The 20,725-nt window shown below is 40.8% G+C and overlaps 1 protein-coding gene across 6 annotated transcripts in view; it reads left to right on the top strand.

The window, feature by feature from the left end:
* Positions 1–20,725, top strand: part of aak1b (AP2 associated kinase 1b) — a 40,942-nt gene that overhangs the window by 2,184 nt on the left and 18,033 nt on the right. For 2 of the 6 annotated variants that reach the window (XR_007138853.1, XM_027174738.2), the window contains exons 1-20: positions 3,278–4,342; positions 7,983–8,101; positions 8,298–8,406; positions 10,193–10,335; positions 10,801–10,922; positions 11,394–11,475; positions 11,637–11,769; positions 12,041–12,144; positions 12,384–12,472; positions 12,616–12,761; positions 12,895–12,977; positions 14,284–14,565; positions 14,726–14,898; positions 15,421–15,728; positions 16,294–16,374; positions 17,382–17,441; positions 18,387–18,491; positions 18,631–18,717; positions 18,919–19,029; positions 19,129–19,230. Coding sequence is in view for 5 of the 6 variants with exons in the window: in XM_027174738.2 (XP_027030539.2) it covers positions 4,189–4,342; positions 7,983–8,101; positions 8,298–8,406; positions 10,193–10,335; positions 10,801–10,922; positions 11,394–11,475; positions 11,637–11,769; positions 12,041–12,144; positions 12,384–12,472; positions 12,616–12,761; positions 12,895–12,977; positions 14,284–14,565; positions 14,726–14,898; positions 15,421–15,728; positions 16,294–16,374; positions 17,382–17,441; positions 18,387–18,491; positions 18,631–18,717; positions 18,919–19,029; positions 19,129–19,230 (2,593 nt within the window). In the remaining variant the exon portion in view is untranslated. Of the gene's footprint in view, positions 1–3,276; positions 4,343–7,982; positions 8,102–8,297; positions 8,407–10,192; positions 10,336–10,800; positions 10,923–11,393; positions 11,476–11,636; positions 11,770–12,040; positions 12,145–12,383; positions 12,473–12,615; positions 12,762–12,894; positions 12,978–14,283; positions 14,566–14,725; positions 14,899–15,420; positions 15,729–16,293; positions 16,375–17,381; positions 17,442–18,386; positions 18,492–18,630; positions 18,718–18,918; positions 19,030–19,128; positions 19,231–19,747; positions 20,520–20,725 lie in introns of those variants that run through there. The other 4 variants (XM_027174740.2, XM_027174741.2, XM_027174739.2 and 1 more) reach the window with 4 other exon arrangements.

Consider the following 20,725-nt stretch of genomic DNA (forward strand, 5'->3'; position numbering starts at 1 on the left):
TAGCTGTATGTCACTTTCACAGAGCTTGTTTTGTTCACTAGAGACACTGTAATGTTGGAGCAGGCTTAGACCACATGAATTATAATCCTACATCATACAAACACATTCAGTATAATTGTTTGCTAAGCCTCAGATAGATAGATAGATAGATAGATAGAGTACCATAAGATATACCTTTATTTGTCCCACAATGGGGAAATTTCTCTGTTACAGCAGCAAAGAGAAAGAAATGCAAATATATATATATATATATATTCTTAACTACTGTATGTAAATGGTTCTGCAATTTATGGAGCTCGCTCCCAAGAATTTCACTCACCATGGCACATGTGCTGTGGTGATGTGACAATAAAGGTGACTTGACTTGACTTGACAAAGAAGAAAAAAGAGACCACGAGTAAGTAGTTATGCTAACAGACATATTTCACACAGGTTATATTGCACATTTTTAAAAGTTTTGTTATTGCACATGTGTTGTATAGATAGATAGATAGATAGATAGATAGATAGATAGATAGATAGATAGATAGATACTTTATTAATGCCAAAAAAATTCAAGCATCCAATATCAACATACATTAATGATTATCATAATACAGTACCTCTCCCCATTCCATAGACTAATCATCAGATGCTACACTATAAGCAGCAGACATTGTACTCAGGACTGTACAGATTAAAATGTCGACCCATAATAGTTAAAACATGTTACTCAGTATCACTGTCTATAAGGCAAAGCAATTTAATAAGAAAAAGCACAGCTTTTTTAAGCCATAAATTGAAACCATAGTGCTTTAAGGCAAGTGTTGTGTCAGAAAGACTTACAAAGCACTGACGCATAAGACCACTTCCAGCTAATATAAATTGTTTCCCTACAGTAAGATTTGACTAATTATACATTTTTCTTTCTTTCTTTCTTTCTTTCTTTCTTTCTTTCTTTCTTTCTTTCTTTCTTTCTTTCTTTCTTTCTTTCTTTCTGTCTGTCTGTCTGTCTGTCTGTCTGTCTTTAAATCTCTTATCTCGTGCCTGCCATACAAGCCTCTGAATGATGTTAGTCATAATGATAACATATTAGACTCAGGGCATTAATATAAACCTGTGCCAGAACTGTGCTGTTATATGCAAGGTTAAACATTTTCTGACCAATTACATTAATGAATTGTGGTATAATAGAGCTATTACTAGCTGGAACATTGTGGGTATTGTGTCCCCGAGGTTGCCCATTGTGTTAGTGGTTAATCTCTGTTTTGTTAGAATAAGTGTTTCCTGATATAGATGAGTTGATGGGCTACATGCTGGCAGGTGTTCACATTATTGTTGTGTTTGTTTATACCTGCAGACCAAAAGGAGTCCGTTCAGTTTTGTAGCTACCACCATTAAGGTGGTTTTCCATATGTTAGCAGGTTATTGGCAATCTACCAAGCATATTTTTCATTTTTAATGTGTGATCTTTACAAAGTGTGCTGATCAAGCTTTTTCCTTACTTACTACTGCAGAATGTGATCTATTATCAGTTTGTCTTCACCTACTGCAGGCCGCATGTTTATTTACAAGCAAAACTCATTTTATTTATTTCCCAGGTCAAAGACAATGTGTGGTCGGTTCATGGGCATCTCTACACTGTCCATAGTGTGTGTGTGTATGTGTGTGTGTGTGTGTGTGTGTGTGTGTGTGTGTGTGTGTGTGTGTGTGCAGAGACATTCATTGTGTCCCCCAACTTGTGCCCCAAGTCCCCTGGGATAGGCTTCAGGTTTCCTGTGACCCTGTGTAGGACAAGAGGTTCAGAAAATAGATGTATGAATGGATGGATGAATAATAAACAATAGTAGCAGATATTTATGAAATGAAACCTGTAGACAGAAAGAGATCTTGCTTGCAAATGCGTGGTTTCATCTTAACACAACCTAATATATGCAACATTATATGCAAACAAAGTTATTCCCTGTTCAGTCAGGATTAAATCATCATGCTATAATCAGTTATTCTATCTGCATATGTTTCTGTTGTGTCCATCAGTGTCTAAATATACCTTAGACTACATTTTCATTTACAATTACAGCATTTGACAGACACCCTTATCCAGAGCGATGTACAAAACTGCTTGTAAGTCTCTATCGAGGGATACTTTAACACTGGTTCACTAGGTTACAGACTACATCATTGAAAATGTGAATAGTACTGTATTTGTAATTATCATGCTTAAAATGCAGTCTAGATCTGACAAAGTATTTACATTACTTTTGTGGAAATTCTAGACCTTCTCGAAATAAACATGGGTTATAAAGAATTCTTTACACAATTTGTGTGCCTAAATTCATTGGGTCCTGATAGGTTTGTGAGAGGGAATAAATTATACCTCACTGGATGACAGTATGGAAATGATTGTGGAACTGTAAAGCGTGAGAACTCAGAGCTCGAGCAGAAGTTCTCAGTGGCTTCTGATTTATGCAGGACAGCCAGGCCTGTCTGTACTGAAGGGACATATGAGTTATTGATATGGGACATAGACTGAGAGAAAAAAAGGAGGAGGATTTGGTTATCTAAAAGGGAGGTGGACTTTTAGGGTTCATCCTTCTCCCAGTTATTTCATATTTCTCAACATCGATATCCAAAATCTGTGGAGCTTCTGTACTAAAAGAAAATTCTCATATGTGAAAACATACCTGGCAATAAAGATCTTTCTGACTCTGATTCTGAATAAACACCACCTTGGTGAATATGCATGTATATCATGTTAGATACGTTTTTATGGTCATAAATATACAGTATATATTAGGAAACATACACACACATACAACAATATTTGGAAGGAAGCTGGGATCAGTGCACAGGGTCAATACATGTAGGGAGGGTAGCACTTTGTTTACCGTCTCCTAGCAATCAGTAGCCCAGAACCTTGACCAGTTACCATTTTCCTATATACATGATATATATATAGACGAGTTCCAGTAATCTGGAAAATACAGCACTCTATTTGTACCATTATTATTTGAATGTACCTAGGTGAGAGATTATGTTATTATAATAACTTGCCAGGCATAACAAACTCTTATAACTGCATGTACACCTGGAGCTTTAAGAGCTTTGTTGACTGCATTGCTTCAATATTGGCAATATTTCTGATATGATTTGCAATTATTATAAATAACCTCTGGTTTGTTGTAACGTTTTCAAATATACTTCTAGACAGCAGGTCGAAGGCGTGCCATGATACTGCGCATGCGCACGAGCTTCACACGTCAACTTCGGCGTCCTGGCGACCCAGTTGTCACTGCGCATGCGTACGACGATTGCGTACTGACAGCTAGTATTTGTCGCTAGATTTGCGACATCGATTTTTTCCCCCCCAATAGAAATGAAATCTCAATCCTGAAAATGAACCTTTAGTTTAAAAATTCGCGTCTGCCGATGGAAATCGTCAGCGCTGTACATATCATTATCTTTGTTATGAATTTCTCGGGGTACCTGCACAGGCTAAGCTGATAGTTTAGTTTACATCAGTCCGTGTTATAGCTGGTTAGCTTAGCCGGTTTGGATTAGCCAGGTTTTTTTTTTTATATGTATATATTTGTGCTTTTATTTAACGGACGTTAATAAAGTAATGTTAGAGATGTGTGATCCTATTGCGCCGTGATATGGTGTTCGGCTGTGTTTACTGTTACGTTGCTAGCTGGCTAACCGCAGTCTGTCATCCGTCAGACAGAGCGTTAGCAATAGCGTTAGCTCGCTGAATGAGCGGAATTTCAGTCGAGCACAAATAGGCACGAAAACATCCCCAGCTTTCTTTCTTCATCTCACAGGAATATGCTTTAAGGTCGGGAAAGATGTGTTATCGTTTTCCTCAGGGGTTTATCTGAGTGTCATTGGACAATTTAGCTCTTTATTTGTTGTTGTTGCATGCTTTAATATTGCTAGATAAAGCTAACAACAGATAACTGGAAACAGATGTTGGAGAACCGTTATTACCATAAATGCTATAATATACGACGCCGTGAATTATAAAGGATTATATAACGCTACCGAACAATGTCTCTTAAGGCACCTGAGGCAGCGTCAGATTTGTATTAAAGGGGCTTCGGATCTATTACACATTCCCTATTAACGCTACTGGAGCCCTGGTATTTAATTTGAGGTCATTTCTGATAACCCTATCCCTGACGAGTTGGTATCTCAGTGAAGAATCTGAGGATGAAGAAGTTCTTCGACTCTCGGAGGGAGCTGGTTAGTGTTGGTCCTGGTTCTGGAGGTGGAGGAGGATCCAGTGGAGTCGGTGGGAACTTCATTGGAAGGACCTTCATCATTGGACATCATCAGGTCACCGTGGAGGAAACCCTCGCTGAAGGTCAGGACGATCATACGGGTCACACCTGAACCCATGGTTTAGTGACTGTCCCACCAAAATATGATCAAGTTCATCATCAGACACAGCAGATTTATGTCAGCGAAAACACACACTCAAACAAGAAATTAAGAAAAATTCAGCCATGTGCTGTTATAAAACTATTCAGTGTTATGGTGGCAAAGTGTTCCCTATAAGTTGACACCCTGAAGTGTTTATTTATTGCTCTTACATGGCAGCGATTTGACCATGATTGCAATTTGTACCGCTTAAAGAACAATGGTTATGCATTTAAATAACTTTATTATCGTGAAGTCTCTACAGGTTAGCCGCCGTTCTTACTTATAGCAGCCGTAAAGTGGCTTTTCCTCAAAAGCAGCACTTCTTTTTTGTCTTTTGAAGTAAATAAGACAAAAAAACAAACAGTTTGTTATGTTACAGAGAAACGTGCATATTTCTCTATCATGAAGACTTTCCCATGATGGAAAACCTACAATCCTTAGAGAATATTTCATCAGTGATGAGACATCGTGTTAAGAAAAGAAAGAAAAAAAAATCATTATCCCAGTGAATTCCCTGTTAGGGAAATGATACTGTTATGGAAAAGACCCTGCAATTTAGAGTCAGTGATTCATTCAGAGCCGGTGTTATAGAAAATGAATCAATATCACTTTGTAGATATAACATTCAGTACAGTGGAGCTGTTACTGCTGCAGCACACATCCTGAATCTGCTCATTGTGTAAACTGTGATCCTCGACATACACTCGAGTGCAATAGTCTGTGTACTCTTAGTGTAAAAATTAACAAGGACCCAATCATTTGTCCCCACTACATTTACATTGAGATTCACGGCCTTTGGCAGATGTCCTTATCTAGAGCAACATACAAAAGTGCTCTATGGAAGAATACATCAACACTGGTACACTAGGTTACAGACTCGGGATACCATCAACCTTAAGCTCTATTGGTAGTTTCTTTTTTTAATACATTAAATATATAAGTGATAAGTTTTAAGTGTTTTGGGAAGTGTTCTCACTTGTCGTTTAAAGACAGCCAGTGACTCAGCTGTTCGGACATCTAGAGGAAGTTAATTTCATCACTTCGGTGCCAGAACAGAAAAGAGTCTTGCTGTATACCTATTTCTTACCCTGAGAGATGGTGGGACCAGTCGAGCAGTGCTGGTATATCAGAGGGAGCAAGGTGCGGTGTGAGGGGTGATGAGAGCTTTGAGGTAATAGGAAGAGGGTCCATTTTTTCCTTTGTATTGAAGCATCAGTGTATTGAATCTGATGCGTGCAGCTACCGGAAGCCAGTGGACGAGTGCAGTAGTCTTATATCTTTCTCCAGACTCATTTTATCTCCTCTTTTAATCAGGACTTCTTGTATATTTCATGTCTAAGCATTTATTTCCAGAGTTAGAAATTCTTTTTATAATTACAGCATTATAATTCCAGGATTTTAGACTTGGATTTGAAGCTCTGACTCTCATATGAACACCTGGTTGAATAAAACTTATGATGATTTAGGTTAATTACTTCTTTGTTCTCTGTTGAGTTATAAACGAAACCCTTTTCATGTAGTCTGTTAATCGTACAGCTAAAGTAACTAAATATTAACCATTAACTTCGATGGTAGTTGATGATCAGTCAAGTGACATAAAATGCATATAGTCTCAGTTCATCAGTTTGCCAGTAGTGTGTAGTGTGTGATTGCGTGAGTGAATGAGTGTGTGTGTGCCCTGCGATGGGTTGGCACTCCGTCCAGGGTGTATCCTGCCTTGATGCCCGAAGACGCCTGAGATAGGCACAGGCTCCCTGTGACCCGAGTAGTTCAGATAAGCGGTAGAAAATGAATGAATGTGTGCTATAATTTAGTCTATATGTCTGAAGACTAACAGACTCAAGGCACCTCTGCATGTATTGAGTAGGTTAATGTGTAGTAATATTCCGATTTTCTATATCTTCCATCAGCCCTCTCTTTTATCTCGATTGTGATTGTTTTTTAATCGTTATTGAGTTGTGTAGCATGTAGTGTGTTTGTAAGGTGATTAATCTTGCAGTTTATATCCTCTTGAAACATCACCCCTCCTTTCCGCCCGCTCGTTGTTTGAACGCTGTACTGATTACACTTCGGTTTGAATTCACACCCGCCGAGATATCTGAGCCGTTTTATTATTATTATCGATTACTTCACTGTTTTATTCAAAGCCGTGTATGAAGACTATCCGAATGTCCTGTTTACACACTGATCCACTCGTTCTATAAGATCATTCAGACCAATTCAGACACCACTTTACGCTTACTCTACACTTTACACCAGATTTCACATGGAGGCGGGTTGATTGTGACACGATTGTCTTAATATGCAGTATGAAATGTAACATCTTCAGTAGGACAGGTTTTTAACAGAAGTGGATTTTTGCTTCCTTTGTGATGGAAAGGTCGCTCAAGGTTAAAAGGCTTGGAAGTTTAAAAAATAAAGAAATAAATAAAAATCGTATCCAGCTCCATTGATCCGCACAAGAGAAACAAGCTCCGTATAAACGAGTGTCTTTGGATGTATATGTATACGCCATAATTCTATTCATATCATGGTTTATTTTATCGGTGTTGTTCTCAGTGCTTGTTGTAGGGCTTCTGGCTGTGCATTAATGCAAAGCGTGCATTAGTACTGCAGGTCACATGACCAGAACATATCTTTCGGTTTTACCTGCGCTGTAAATCTGAAATCAGCATAATCAAATTTTCTCTAGGTCCTAGGCTTTATTTAGATTTTACTGCCCTTTGTTTTAAACTCATACTTTACCTGAACTTCCTTGTTTGATTTGTTTTTACATCCTGCAGCATTTTATACTGTGTGTCTTTTCCTATAATTACCAACATTTGGAAGGTATATGTTCATCTGCAGAAGAGTTCTCTCTCTCTCTCTCTCTCTCTCTCTCTCTCTCTGTGTGTGTCTGTCTGTCTCTCTGTCTCTCTCTCTCTCTCTGTCTGTCTGTCTCTCTTTCTCTGTCTCTGTCTGTCTCTCTCTTTCTCTCTCTCTGTCTCACTCTCTTGCTCTCTCTCTGTCGCTCTCTGTCTCTGTCTATCTCTCTGTCTCGCTCTCTCTTTGTCTATCTCTCTCTCTCTCTCTATCTCTCTCTGTCACTGTCTCTCTCTGAAGCCATTCATCTTCCTGTTTTAGTGGAAATTTTATCAGAACATGGAATAAATCTGTGCATTTTAAGCCACTTTACTGGGACGTCAAAGTAATGAATGTCTGTGAAACTGTCTTTTTGGTTACTGACAGCTCCGTATTGGTTTATTCGTCTGTCATCTGAGCTTCTCAGAACAGCCACATGGCAGTGCTATTGAGCTGGTCGCTGTGGAAACTTGATCAGGTCGCAGTGGCCTGAAGATTGTGTACAAGTGCAAATCCAGGGCTTTGAGGCAAAGTGACATGACATGCCTTACAATGCGACTGAAACGCTGCACTGCACGACACACTAAGTATCATTTAGCGTTTGTGGGTTTGTTTGTTTTTTTGCATTGATATAACATGTTATGTGCTACCGGCTCCTCGGGTGAAAACACTTTGTGTCGTAATGAAACAGAAGGATGAGTGTGAGTCAAGGTGTTTTTTTTTCCTGGTGTGCTTTGCAGGTGGTTTCGCCATTGTGTTTTTGGTTCGGACCAACCAGGGTGTTCGGTGTGCACTGAAGAGAATGTACGTGAATAACGAACACGATCTGCAGGTGTGTCGCCGCGAAATTCAAATCATGGTGAGTGTATTTTTGAAACATCTCACACTCCTTATATCTGTAAAGTGTTATTCAGCTGAAAAAACTCACATGACTGATTGTAATGACTGAGTAGATCAGCTCTAAAGGCTTTGTGTGTGTGTGTGTGTGTGTGTGTGTGTGTGTCTGTCTGTCTGTCTGTGTGTACGTGTGTACGTGTGTATAAATATGTATACAGAGGGATCTCTCAGGCCATAAGAACATCGTGGGCTACGTGGATTCGAGCGTGACGGCTGTAGGCGGCGGTGATGTATGGGAGGTTCTTATCCTCATGGACGTATGCAAAGGTAAGCATTCTCAGGTTTTTTTTTTTGCTTTTGGTGCTAATAATCCCGAACACGACATTTCTTCAGTGCTACAGCTCTGGGACGTCTGTGATTCAGTAGGAGTTGTAATAGAATTTTATTTCTCCTGCCTGATATGCTAATACGCTCATAAGCCGGGCCGAGTGTGGGAAGCAACACGCTGTCAGTGCAGCAGGACTCGACTCCGAGGGCTCCACGAGCAGCAGCGGCTGATTTTTTGCAGTTTTTATGTGCTGCTTGTCCATACAACTTGTTTCTCGATGCACGTCTTCTTCACTGATTCATTGTCATACTCCTCTGTTAGATTAATACATATATATCGAACAGTATCACTAAACACACACACACACACAATATCTTGATCTTTCTTTTATTCCGTATGTTCTTCCTTAGCCAACTCTCGGAACACTAATAAATATTAATTTCTAGTGCCAGGTCTCAGCAAGAAAAATCCGAGTCTTCAGTCTTCATCAGGTTCAAGTCAAATAACCTGAGATCTGTTCAATAGACACTCCGAAAAAAACACAACACATGACAGCGCTAAACTATTACGCTTTAAAAATTAGTGTCGAAGGTGCAAATTCATCGGCTGCAGTTGGACACGTGAGCCACAGGGAGGCAGTCACACCTCACACACAGTATTGTTTATCCAATATTTTCACCATGACCTGATTTTAATTCTCTTTATAGCACATGCATGTTTATTAGCAAGTGAAATAAGAGTATCCTACTGAGCCAGCCTTTAACACACACATGCATACACCAGGCTTCACCAGGCTGTTTAGTTTGGGTGAGTCTGTGCCCAGAGTCTGTGCCCAGGCTGACGGGAGTGGAAACCGTCTGCTGTTGTAGTCCATCCGCCTCAACCGTTGCCATGTTGTGCGCTCTGAGATTGCTTATTTGTGTTACTGTAGCCTTCCTGTTAGCTTGAAGCATCTGACCATTCTCTTCTGAACCCTCTCATCAACATGGTGTGTCCATCCACAGAACTACTACTTTACCACAGAACTTTATTTTTTTTTTTTAAGTCTCAGGAGATCAGCAGTTTTTAAAAAAATACTAAGCAGGGCATCTAGCAAACAGGAGCATGCGATGGTCAGAGTCATCAAGATCACATTCTCGTGATTGACGTGAACATTAACTGAAGCTCTTGAGCTGTAGCTCCACAAATTTATGCTCCTGACACACCATTGGCTGATTGGATTATTGAATGAATGAATGAGAAGCTGTAGAGCTGTTTCTCTTAACACACTCTTGTTGTGTGTGTTTGTGTGTGTATGTGTGTGTGTGTGTGTGTGTGTGTGTGTGTGTGTGTGTGTGTGTGTGTTAGATCATGCTACGATCAAATACTGTAGAAATCTGTAGAATTAGCCCAAGCATTTCTGAAGCCTTTACTATTGCCTTCACTGCCTTTTTTTTTTTTTTTTTTTTTTTAATTTTTCCAGAAGCTTCGCTTTAATTTTAAAATCACCAGACATTACCTAAACCAGGCACAAGGTGAAAGCGATTATATGATTCGATTTTGTCTGTGTTTATAAACGTGTCTGAAAACTTTTCCATCAGTAGACAACAGAAAATTCCTGAGAACATGTGCAGAGTTGAACTCCTAGAAGTTTCCCGTTCTGAAATGTATTTATAACCAATCAAAAGTTATTTGGGTGTCTAACTCTAGAACACCCACCATGCTGTTAGGCTAACTTGTGTGTGTGTGTGTGTGTGTGTGTGTGTGTGTGTGTGTGTGTGTGTGTGTGTGTGTGTGTGTGTGTAGGCGGTCAGGTGGTGAATCTGATGAACCAGCGCCTTCAGACGGGATTCACAGAGACAGAAGTGTTGCAGATTTTCTGTGATACATGTGAAGCTGTAGCTCAACTGCACCAGTATAAAACTCCCATAATACATCGGGACCTTAAGGTACACACACACACACACACACACACACACACACACACACACTCGTAAAACACCAAGTACATCCAAAAGAAAGCATTAATCCACATATCAACACCAAACCCCATAATCCCCAGGTCCAACAAGCTGCCACTGCTGGGCCCCTGAGCAAGGCCCTTAACTCTCATTTGCTTAGTTGTAAGTCACTCTGGATAAGGGTGTCTGCTAAATGGCGTAAATGTAATCCACCAGGACCTGAACACACACACGCACACACACACACACACACACACACACATACACACACGCACACATAGGCGCACACACACACACACGCACGCACACACACACATGCACACACACGCGCGCGCACACACACACACACACACACACATTTTTTATAAAAATATATCACATATTTGGATAACCACCATATCATGATCTGTGTGTGTGTGTGTGTGTGTGTGTGTGTGTGTGTGTGTGTTTCAGGTGGAGAATATCCTGTTGCATGATCAGGGTCATTATGTACTGTGTGATTTTGGCAGCGCTACCAAGAAGTTCCAAAACCCCCAGAGTGACGGAGTGACTGTTGTGGAAGAAGAGATAAAAAAGTATGACCATATTTCCTCTTTTCCAATTCTTTTCAAACTCTTTTAATCCTCTTTACAATTTACCTCCATTTTTAGTCTCTCTTGCCTTATCTGTCATCCCGTTCCCTTTCTCAGTCATTTCTTCTTTTTCTCTATTTCTTTTTTCTTTTTTTTCAGTCTCCTTATTCTTGTTTGATCATCTCCCGTCTTTCCTTTTCTTGTCTCGCTCACTTCATCCGTATCCTTCTTTCTATTTCCCCCCCATCCATCCTCACCTTTCTTTTTGTCTTCTACGTACCATCCCTTCCTCTACTTCTCTTTTCTTCTGTTTTTCTAAATTTCTTTTTTTTTCCTCCAACCTGTAGCTGGAAAAAACAGAGAGGTTTATGTCAAGTATGTGCATGTGTGCAGTGATCAATTGTGTGTGTGTGTATGTGTGTATGTGTGTATGTGTGTGTGTGTGTGTGTGTGTGTGTGTGTGTGTGTGTGTAGGTACACCACTCTCTCATACCGAGCTCCTGAGATGGTGAACCTGTATAACGGTAAACTTATCACAACCAAAGCAGACATCTGGGTCAGTATATCAGATTAAATATATACACGTCTAGTACGATAAACCTAAACTAATGTATTATTTAACTCCTGATTAATGGTGTGCATTGTCTTGTGTTTTTATTAGTAGTTTTATTAGTTTTGTTGAAAGTAAGTGTGTGTGTGTGTGTGTGTGTGTTCCAGGCTCTGGGTTGCTTGCTGTATAAGCTGTGCTTTTTCTCGTTGCCTTTCGGAGAGAGTCAGGTGGCTATATGTGACGGGAGCTTCACCATCCCGGATAACTCCCGTTACTCCTCCGACATGCACTGTCTGATCCGTGAGTATTCACATTACAGCGTTGACTGATGAATGCAGACTAATGCGGGAATGCAGCCTCAGTGTATACTCCAGTAATGAGACATAGCTCTTATACATACACACACACTCGGACTCTTACAACCCTGTCCTGCTGTAATGACAAGATACAAGATGCACTAACAGTTTCTAAGCTATGGTTGTGGGTGCCACTGATCCTTTCTACACCTCTTGATGGTCTCTATTTCTTCCTCTTGTCCTCCTCTTCCTGCTGGTGTGTGGTTCTGGGTCAGGCTACATGCTGGAGCCCGATCCGGATAAACGGCCCGATATTTATCAGGTGTCTCACTTTGCTTTCCGACTTGCTCGACGTGAATGTTCTGTCCAAAACACACAGGTCAGTCAGTCTGTCTGTCTGTCTCTCTCACGCTCTCTTTGCTGTACTGTTTATATTTTGTGATTTTAAAATAATTTACTCAAAGTTTGAAGTAAGGATGATTGCTGATGAAATACAATAAACTTGTGGTGGCCGGTGGTCTATTTCTGTGCTCGTCTCTGATTTGTACCTGTCCTTATTTAGGAGCGTTTGTAAATGAGCAGAGAATTTATATCTATGATGTTTATTTCATTTTACAGAATTCCCCTCTTCCCACCAAGCTCCCCGAGCCAATAAGAGCAAGTGAGGCAGCAGCGGCAAAGAAGAGCCAAACACAGACCAAGGCCAGGTAAACTGCCCTTAGTTCTTTGTTTAGCATATTGCTTGGTTTATGCTGTCATTCTGTTTATATTCTATTATATTATACTAGTTAGTGAAACTAGTTGGTACAGAGACAGTGTTTATAAAATTTTAAGTGTGTATGTGTTATAGACTCACAGATCCCATTCCCACTACTGAGACATCCATCACGCCACGTCAGAGGCCCAAAGCTGCTCAGGCTCAGCCAATAGGGGGTGTCCTGCAAATCCAACCTGCTGCACTGACACCACGCAAGAGAGGTACACCTATACACTCAGGTACACACACACCACTTACACCTCTCATTGACCTTTGGGAAAACCTCACACACCACACACACTTTTCCACAAACCATACAAAGCCTTACACAACCAATGTTTACAACCCGTCTCACTCTTTCTGTGTCTTTAGCTGTGAGTGTGAATTTGGCCCAGCCAGCCGCAGCACTGCAGTCCCAGATGACACACTCCTCTACCCAGCCTCAGCACAAACAGGTTAGTGTGATTTCTAGTGTCTTTTATCCTGCAGTTACAGTGGGGCAAAAAAGTAATTTTCATCATAGGTACACATCAAGTATAAAAGGCACCTGTCCACAACCTCAAACAGTCAGACTCCAAACTCCACTATGGCCAAGACCAAAGTGCTGTCAAAGGACACCAGAAACAAAATTGTAGACTGAATCTGCAATAGGTAAGCAGCTTGAGGTGAGGAAATCAATTGTGGGGAAAATTATTAGAAAATGGAAGACATACAGGACCACTGATAATCTCCCTCGATCTGGGGCTCCACGCAAGATCTCACAACGGGGGGTCAAAATGATCACAAGGACGGTGAGCAAAAATCCCAGAACCACACGGGGGACCTAGTGAATGACCTGAAGAGAGCTGGGACCAAAGTAACAAAGGCTACCATCAGTAACACACTACGCCACCAGGGACTCAAATCCTGCAGTGTCAGACATGTCCCCCTGCTTAAGCCAGTACATGTTCGGGCCCGTCTGAAGTTTGCTAGAGAGCATTTGGATGATCCAATAGAGGACTGGGAGAATGTCATATGGTCAGATGAAACCAAAATAGAACTTTTTGGTAAAAACTCAACTCCTCGTGTTTGGAGGAGAAAGAATGCTAGGTTGCATCCAAAGAACACCAAACCTATTGTGAAGCATGGGGGTGGAAACATCATGCTTTGGGCTCTTTTTCTGCAAAGGGACCAGGACGACTGATCCGTGTAAAGGAAAGAATGAATGGGAACAGGTATTGTGATACACCTCCATAGGCAACGAAGGAGTGGCTTCGTAAGAAGCATTTCAAGGTGGCCTAGCCCAGTCTCCAGATCTCAACCCCACAGAAAATCTTTGGAGGAAGTTGAAAATCTGTGTTGCACAGTGACAGCCCCAGAACATCACTGCTCTAGAGGAGATCTGCATGGAGGACCACCAGCAACAGTGTGTAAAAACCTTGTGTAGACTTACAGAAAACCTTTGACCTCTGTCATTGCCAACAAAGGGAATATATCAAAGTATTGAGATGAACTTTTGTTATTGACCAAATACTTATTTTCCACCATAATTTGCAAGTAAATTCTTTAAAAATCAGACAATGTGATTTTCTGGATTTTTTTTTCTTCTTCTCATTTTGTCTCTTATAGTTGAAGTGAACCTATGATGAAATTTAAAGGCCTCTCTCATCTTTTTAAGTGGGAGAACTTGTACAATTGGTGGCTGACTAAATACTGTTTTGCCCCACTGTATATGGTAAGCAGTTCCTAATTACCTATTGTGTATTTGTTTGCGTGTAACAGCCTGTGCAGCCAATCCCAGTCTCAATACCTGTATCCGGAAGTGTAACTCCACCGGTGACAAGCCCCGCCCCTCCAGCAGTAACAAGTCCTGCTCCTCAGAAAACCATGCCCACTCCGTCGAGTCCGGTTCCACCCACTGCTCCAGCACGTAGTGCCAAGCGCAAACAACAACAACAAAATCAACAGCCACCAGCACAACATCAAATACAGCCTCTTGCAGCACAGCCACTTGAAGCCACAACTACACCCACCCCACCTGTCCAACCCTCTGCTGGGGAAATGGTAATCATCAGCAGGACCTACAAAATTAGCAAACACCTTCCTTGTAAATAGGTTGTAAACTAGAGACACTCTAACATAAAAAAACATTAAACTAATTTTATTTATATTTACAGTGTGGCTTCTTCTAAATTCTTTTTTTAAAACTTTTATCCCCGTCCAGCCTACCAATATGGGCCTCTCCCAAACCCCGCCTTCTTCCCCAAAGACCCAGAAGGCGGGGCATAGACGCATCCAGAGTGATGTCACACACAGTGCAATGGTTGGTGTGTCCGCAAGCCAGTCAACGCAGCAGCTACAGGCTGCTACTGCTGAGGCCAACCTCAACAAATCCAAGTAACAACCTTCCTGTTACGGTCATACTTCATACACACACACACACGCACACACACACACACACACACTCACACACACACACATACATACATACATACATACATACATACGTGATTCACATGTTACTTACATACAAAATCTTTGTCACTTTCTCCATTCAAATTCAAATCCAGATGTTGTAAACAGAATTAACTTGTAGTAAATTCTGAGCTTATTGATGTAGCTAACTTGAAAAATAACTATTGCAAGAAAGTGTGATTCCTGTCTGCTGCCTGTGAAGTGACATTACATTAGCTAGATGTAAACATGGGAATGCTTTTTGGTAAAGTACAAAGTGAGTCGATTAGGACTGTTATGAAAGGGAAATGAAAAGGACAGACAATTGAGTTGCATTTGTAAACATCTGGACTTAAATGAGCTACAGAGGGAGATCGTTGGTTTCATGGCCTCCTCACGACTACTGTACATGTTTGAGTAGCTGATCCATCTCTCATGTGGTTCATGTCTATATTCACCCTGCAGGTCAGCCAGCGCCACTCCATCCAACTCACCACAGTCTTCCCAGCAGAGTGTGTATGAATCCGGTCAGCAGTGTGGATCCACCACTTCCGTCTCAAATCTCGTTACCACTTCTGCCCAAAGTCTTGCCACTTCTTCTGCCCCTCCTGCCCCGAGTCTAAGCACACCTTCCGCTCAGAGTCTTGGCAACACAGCTGCTTTGAGTCTTAGTGCCCTGGACCAGCCGACCTGGAACCCCTTCGGAGATGACAACTTCTCCAAACTGACTGCAGAGGAACTGCTTAACAAAAACTTTAGCAAACTCTCCAAAGGTAATTAGTGGCATTTAAGTGCAATTTTGTTAAAAAATCTTCTAAAAAAACATCCTGTAAAAATAATATATATGTTTCTTTAAATTTTAGGCCAAACGTATAAGCATCTGAAAACATGTATATACCTGAGCTATACTTACTGAATCCTGCTTGAAGAGCTCGTACCCACGTTCTAATATTATGAGTTCCAACAAAGTTTTAAATCAACACCAAGTTTTCATGTTGCTCAGGCTCTAAATTTATACTCGACTCAGCAAAACGCTTGCTTCTGTTGGACAGGAAATCTGTCCCCTTGTGCACAAATGGGGAAAAAAAGTAATCCAGTGAGGTGAATCAAGGGAAACCTCAGTGAAGAAAAGATCGGAATAGAAAAGAGGAATATTTATGTAAAGGTCAATTTTGTTAAGATTGTATAAGGAATAAATCAAATACGATGTATTAGAAAAATCCTTACATATAAAAATAACTACAATGTGTGTGCAAGAAATATTCTTTTCTATACCATGAAACATTTCTGTGTATTTTTGTTTGTTGTGTGCGTGTGTGTGTGTGTGTGTGTGTACAGAAACTGCAGAGCCTCCAAGCATTTGCACAGAGGAACTTCTCACTGGACTGGACTCTGTTGAACCCATTACTCAGCCTTTAGGTACTCTCTCTCTCTCTCTCTCTCTCTCTCTCTCTCTCACACTCTCACACTCTCTCTCTCTCTCACACTCTCTCTCTCTCTCTCTCTCACACACACACCCACACACATAGCATTTGGTTCCACATGGTTCATATTAAATCTATCTTTAAGTCCTGTTCACACATCATGCACTAAATAAAAACGGTGCATGGTTGCGCATGTATACTGTATCTCTTTCATCTTAGTCAAGAAAGGGCTATAAAGACGAAAGTATGGTTTTCATTTGGACTTTTTTGAAGTCACATTACAATGTTTGGCATCAGAGGTTGTATAGCACATGGCGCAATGACAGAGGCTTCAGAAAGTGTATAGATGTGTTTCCCACATGATACCGTCAGCTGACACATGCACACTTTCCTGAGCCGACAGACAGTGACGCCGACGGTGTACATGCCAGATAAATGACTTAAATGTTCGGAAAATATAAAAGTCTCCGTAGGTCATTCACACATGTACATCAGTGTTTTTTTTTTTTTTTTCCCAACACAGCTGTACGTAACTCCTCAGGATTAAATCATCACACATACGTTTATATACCGAGTACTGTATGTATATGAGCTCTGACTTTAAGAGGTTGACTTGAAGGTGGTTTTCTTTCATCAAACGATCACAGCTGCAGTGCATGTGTGTGTGTTTGTGTGTGTGTTTACCAGCAGGATAGGAAGTGTGTGAATATATATTTGTGTTTGTGATACCACTGGTCTGGAGAACAGGCATTTGATAGGCATGGGGGTGAGAGATTGAGGCATAAGGTCTGCATACGTAGAGTGACACACAAACTAAACGGATGTGCTGGGCTTCAAAGGGTTTAACATTCAGATGTCATCACTCTGTCAATTTCATCCTCAGATAAACTTTATTTACATGCAGCCTTATGATGTGCTCTAAATTAGAATACATATAAAACCTTTGTCATTGCAAAGAGGTGGAACGTCCTGATTTTGTTCTCTCCGTCCGTCTCTGCTCAGCTGAAAGACCTGCTGATATCCTGGGGTTGGATTCAGGTGCCGATTTACTGACGGTACCCGGTGAGTTCATCTATTTACATCCAGCCCGAACCAGAGACAACATACAACAAACAACAGTCTCACAGTAAAATGTACCCTCCTGTCTGAGATGTGAAAGTTGTGACAAGAGTAAGAATGTGAAAACGTGATTAAATGAGCTACATGTGTCTGACCCAGCCTTGAGTTCCATTGCTGTTTTTAATGTAGCTTTGTTTCGGTTCCTTTAGACTTAAAGGGTGCGGTTATTACTAAATCTAGCGTGTCGGTCCAGTGGGATTTCGATGAGAATTTATCGGCTGTTACATAATTATTAGATTAGGGTTAGATGCAGGTTCTGTCCCAAATCTAGATAAGGGTTTCTTGTTATCATACATTTACCATGTTAAGTTCACTAAGGCAAAATAATATCATAGAAGCAGACTAATTTCAGTATTTATTTACCATATCCGATTAAAAAGGGGTCGGACGTTTGCATACTCTTGGCTCGGATTCGGTGCCTCACTGCCTGAAGTTCAACTGCTTCAACTTAAACTTGGGGTAGCCTCCCATCATATCCTGCCCACAGTAGTGCCCTGGAATTCTTTCCTCATTGGCCACTTAGAAGCTTCTGAAAGTCATTACAATAATTTCTATAATCCTCCAGAGGCATTCGATCCACTGCATTTCTGACACAGTGAATTAAAGTGAAATACATCTGTAACACAGACCGAATATCTTCTGTTAGCCGAGGAGTACGGAGTCCTTTGACCTCAGCTGAAGCTAATGTGTTAGATTAGGGTAGATAAGGTACAAGTTTGGTGCTTGTTAAATGAAGGATAGATGGTTATAGCATTAGGGTTAGATTACTATGAGATGAGTATTCGAGGAGGGTTAGATAACGGTTATACAGATTTTTAGTCACATTGCGGTGCCGAATGCAGAACGACAGTCTCATGTGCTCGTCTCATTTGTTCCATATTTATACAGAAAAGCTAATAGAAGGCCTGAAGTCTCCAGACGCATCTCTTATGCTGCCTGATCTCCTGTCACTGTCTGACCCATTCGGCAGTTCTGTAGAAGACATGAGAGATGGTAATGTGCACATTCACACATGTATGTGTTTCCTCGCTGGTTGCTGGTTTTGAGACGCCGGCTTTCGTCTGTATAAATTAAACGTGCATATAAAACATTAAAAACCCGCTCACTGGTTCTCTCATCCTCGTGCACATAGGAAGTGCTGAGGTGTGTGTCGACTCGCTGATTCCAGGGCTGGAGGCTCCACAGGTTCATTCCGTGCAGTCGGATGCAGTGAGGACAGGTAAGGCTCATCCACTAAGAAAAAAAATAGTGGAATATGCATGTGGCTTGGTTTGTCTATGAAATTTTGTTAGGAGAAAAATAATTTGGATTCTCAATATAAAGTTCATCATCATCATTCACTTCCAACTGATTATACAGATTATTGCAAAAGGTTGGAAATGTTTATTATGTTGTTAAATCCCCTCTCCCTGTGTGATAGACACTCTGAGTGGAGAAGACTCTCTATTGGGCAGTCCTTTCTCCTCTGGCCCCGCCCCCTATCTAGATGAATTTGCACCGGTGTCAGGTGGATCTGTCCACAGCATGACAGGTGCATTTGCTCACTATTTATCACAGCATCAGCTCGTTGTTTCTGACGTCTCGCCAACATTTTTGATCCCACAATGTTGTTGCTTTGCTTTCTCTCCAGACTCGACATGCTTGATCTCTGGCTTTGAGCCACCGGGTTCAGACAAAAGTGCAGATGACGAGTTTGACCCGATCCCAGTGCTAGTCTCCAAAACGTCTCAAGGTAAAGACAGCACCGCTGTGTCTCCAATGCCTCTCTATTTCCTCTATATGGACGTGTAGCTCACTAGTGTAGGAAATGGTGTGTGAGATCAAATTAGACTAAAGGGAAACAATTCAGGTGCTTTACACTTGTAATTATTTGCATGCTCTATATCGTTCTCTACTTCGTATGCTGTCTGATCTGATTCCAAAATGGTTCTCAAGAAGTTTTCAGATTTCTATCAGTTGATTCAAATGCTTTTTACTGTAGAACTGTTCTTTAATGATTACCTCTCTCTGCCCTCCTTTCCTTTGTCCTGCTGCTTTCTTTTTTGTTTCCTGCCCTCCTTGCTAACGCTAATTCTTTTTTTGATTATTTATGTACTTTTTTGGGTTTTTTCCTCATCTTCTTTTCTCAATCGTTTAAATGCATTTTTCTTTTCTTTTTTTATTTTCCTTCTTTCCTCTCTTCTTCTCCCTGCTGCTTGTTTCTTTTCTTACTTTCCCCCCACCCGATTTGTCCCCGCCCCTCTCTTTAGGCTCTTCCCACAGCGCTACTGGCTCTGACTCCAGTTTGCCCAGTTTGGCTTGTTCACTGCTGCTGGTGGATCAGCTCATCGACCTGTAGAGCTGAATGCTGTCTGTCTCTCAATCTTTCACTTTATCCCTCCCTCATTCCTTCCCTCCCTCATCTATCTATCTATCTATCTATCTGTCTGTCTGTCTGTCTATCTGTCTATCCGTCCATCCCACCATCTATCCTTCCATCTGCCTGTCCAATTGCTTTTATCCTGCTGCTCATTGCGCGTTTTTTTTTCTTTCTTTTTTCTCATTTTGGGGTTTATCGCTTCTTTCATTCATGTTCAACTTTTTCAGTTCCTCATTCTTTTGTCACATTCAGCTCTGTGTGTGAATGTGTGTGTGTGAGAGAGAGATGCGTCTCAGCGTATTGATCAATTCGAAAGACATTTCTATCTTATCATGTCTCACACTTGCACTGCATTTTATAGCATCTATTATTTTTGTTTTTTTATTTAATACTATTTATATATATCTATTTTTCATTTCATATTTATTTTGTTTCTTTGTTTTTTTCTCTCATTTTTTTTCCTTGTTTTTTTTTTCCCCTCTGGTGCAACCAAGTTCTTTTTCTCTCATTTTTTCACTTTTCTCTCTTTTTCTTTGCTTCTTTATTTGGTTCTGATTTCTCATCATTCTTTCATATGATCATTTTGTTGGTGTTTTTTCCTTCTCTCTCTTTCTGTTTTGCCTTACTCTCTCCTGTTGTTCTTTCTCTCATCTATTTTCTTTCTTTCTCTCTCTCTCTCTCTCTCTCTCTCTCTCTCTCTCTCTCTCTCTCTCTCTCTCTCTCTCTCATCTCATCTGCTGTTGCACAGATTTCCCTTCATTTCTCCATAGTCCACCCCTCCCCCTCAATGATGTAAATAGATTGTGTGTGTGTGTGTGTGTGTGTGTGAAGCTGTAAGTGTAAATGAGCAGTGTATCTGCACTGTATG

Source organism: Tachysurus fulvidraco, chromosome 20 (assembly GCF_022655615.1).
Source record: "Tachysurus fulvidraco isolate hzauxx_2018 chromosome 20, HZAU_PFXX_2.0, whole genome shotgun sequence".
NCBI lineage: Eukaryota > Metazoa > Chordata > Actinopteri > Siluriformes > Bagridae > Tachysurus > Tachysurus fulvidraco.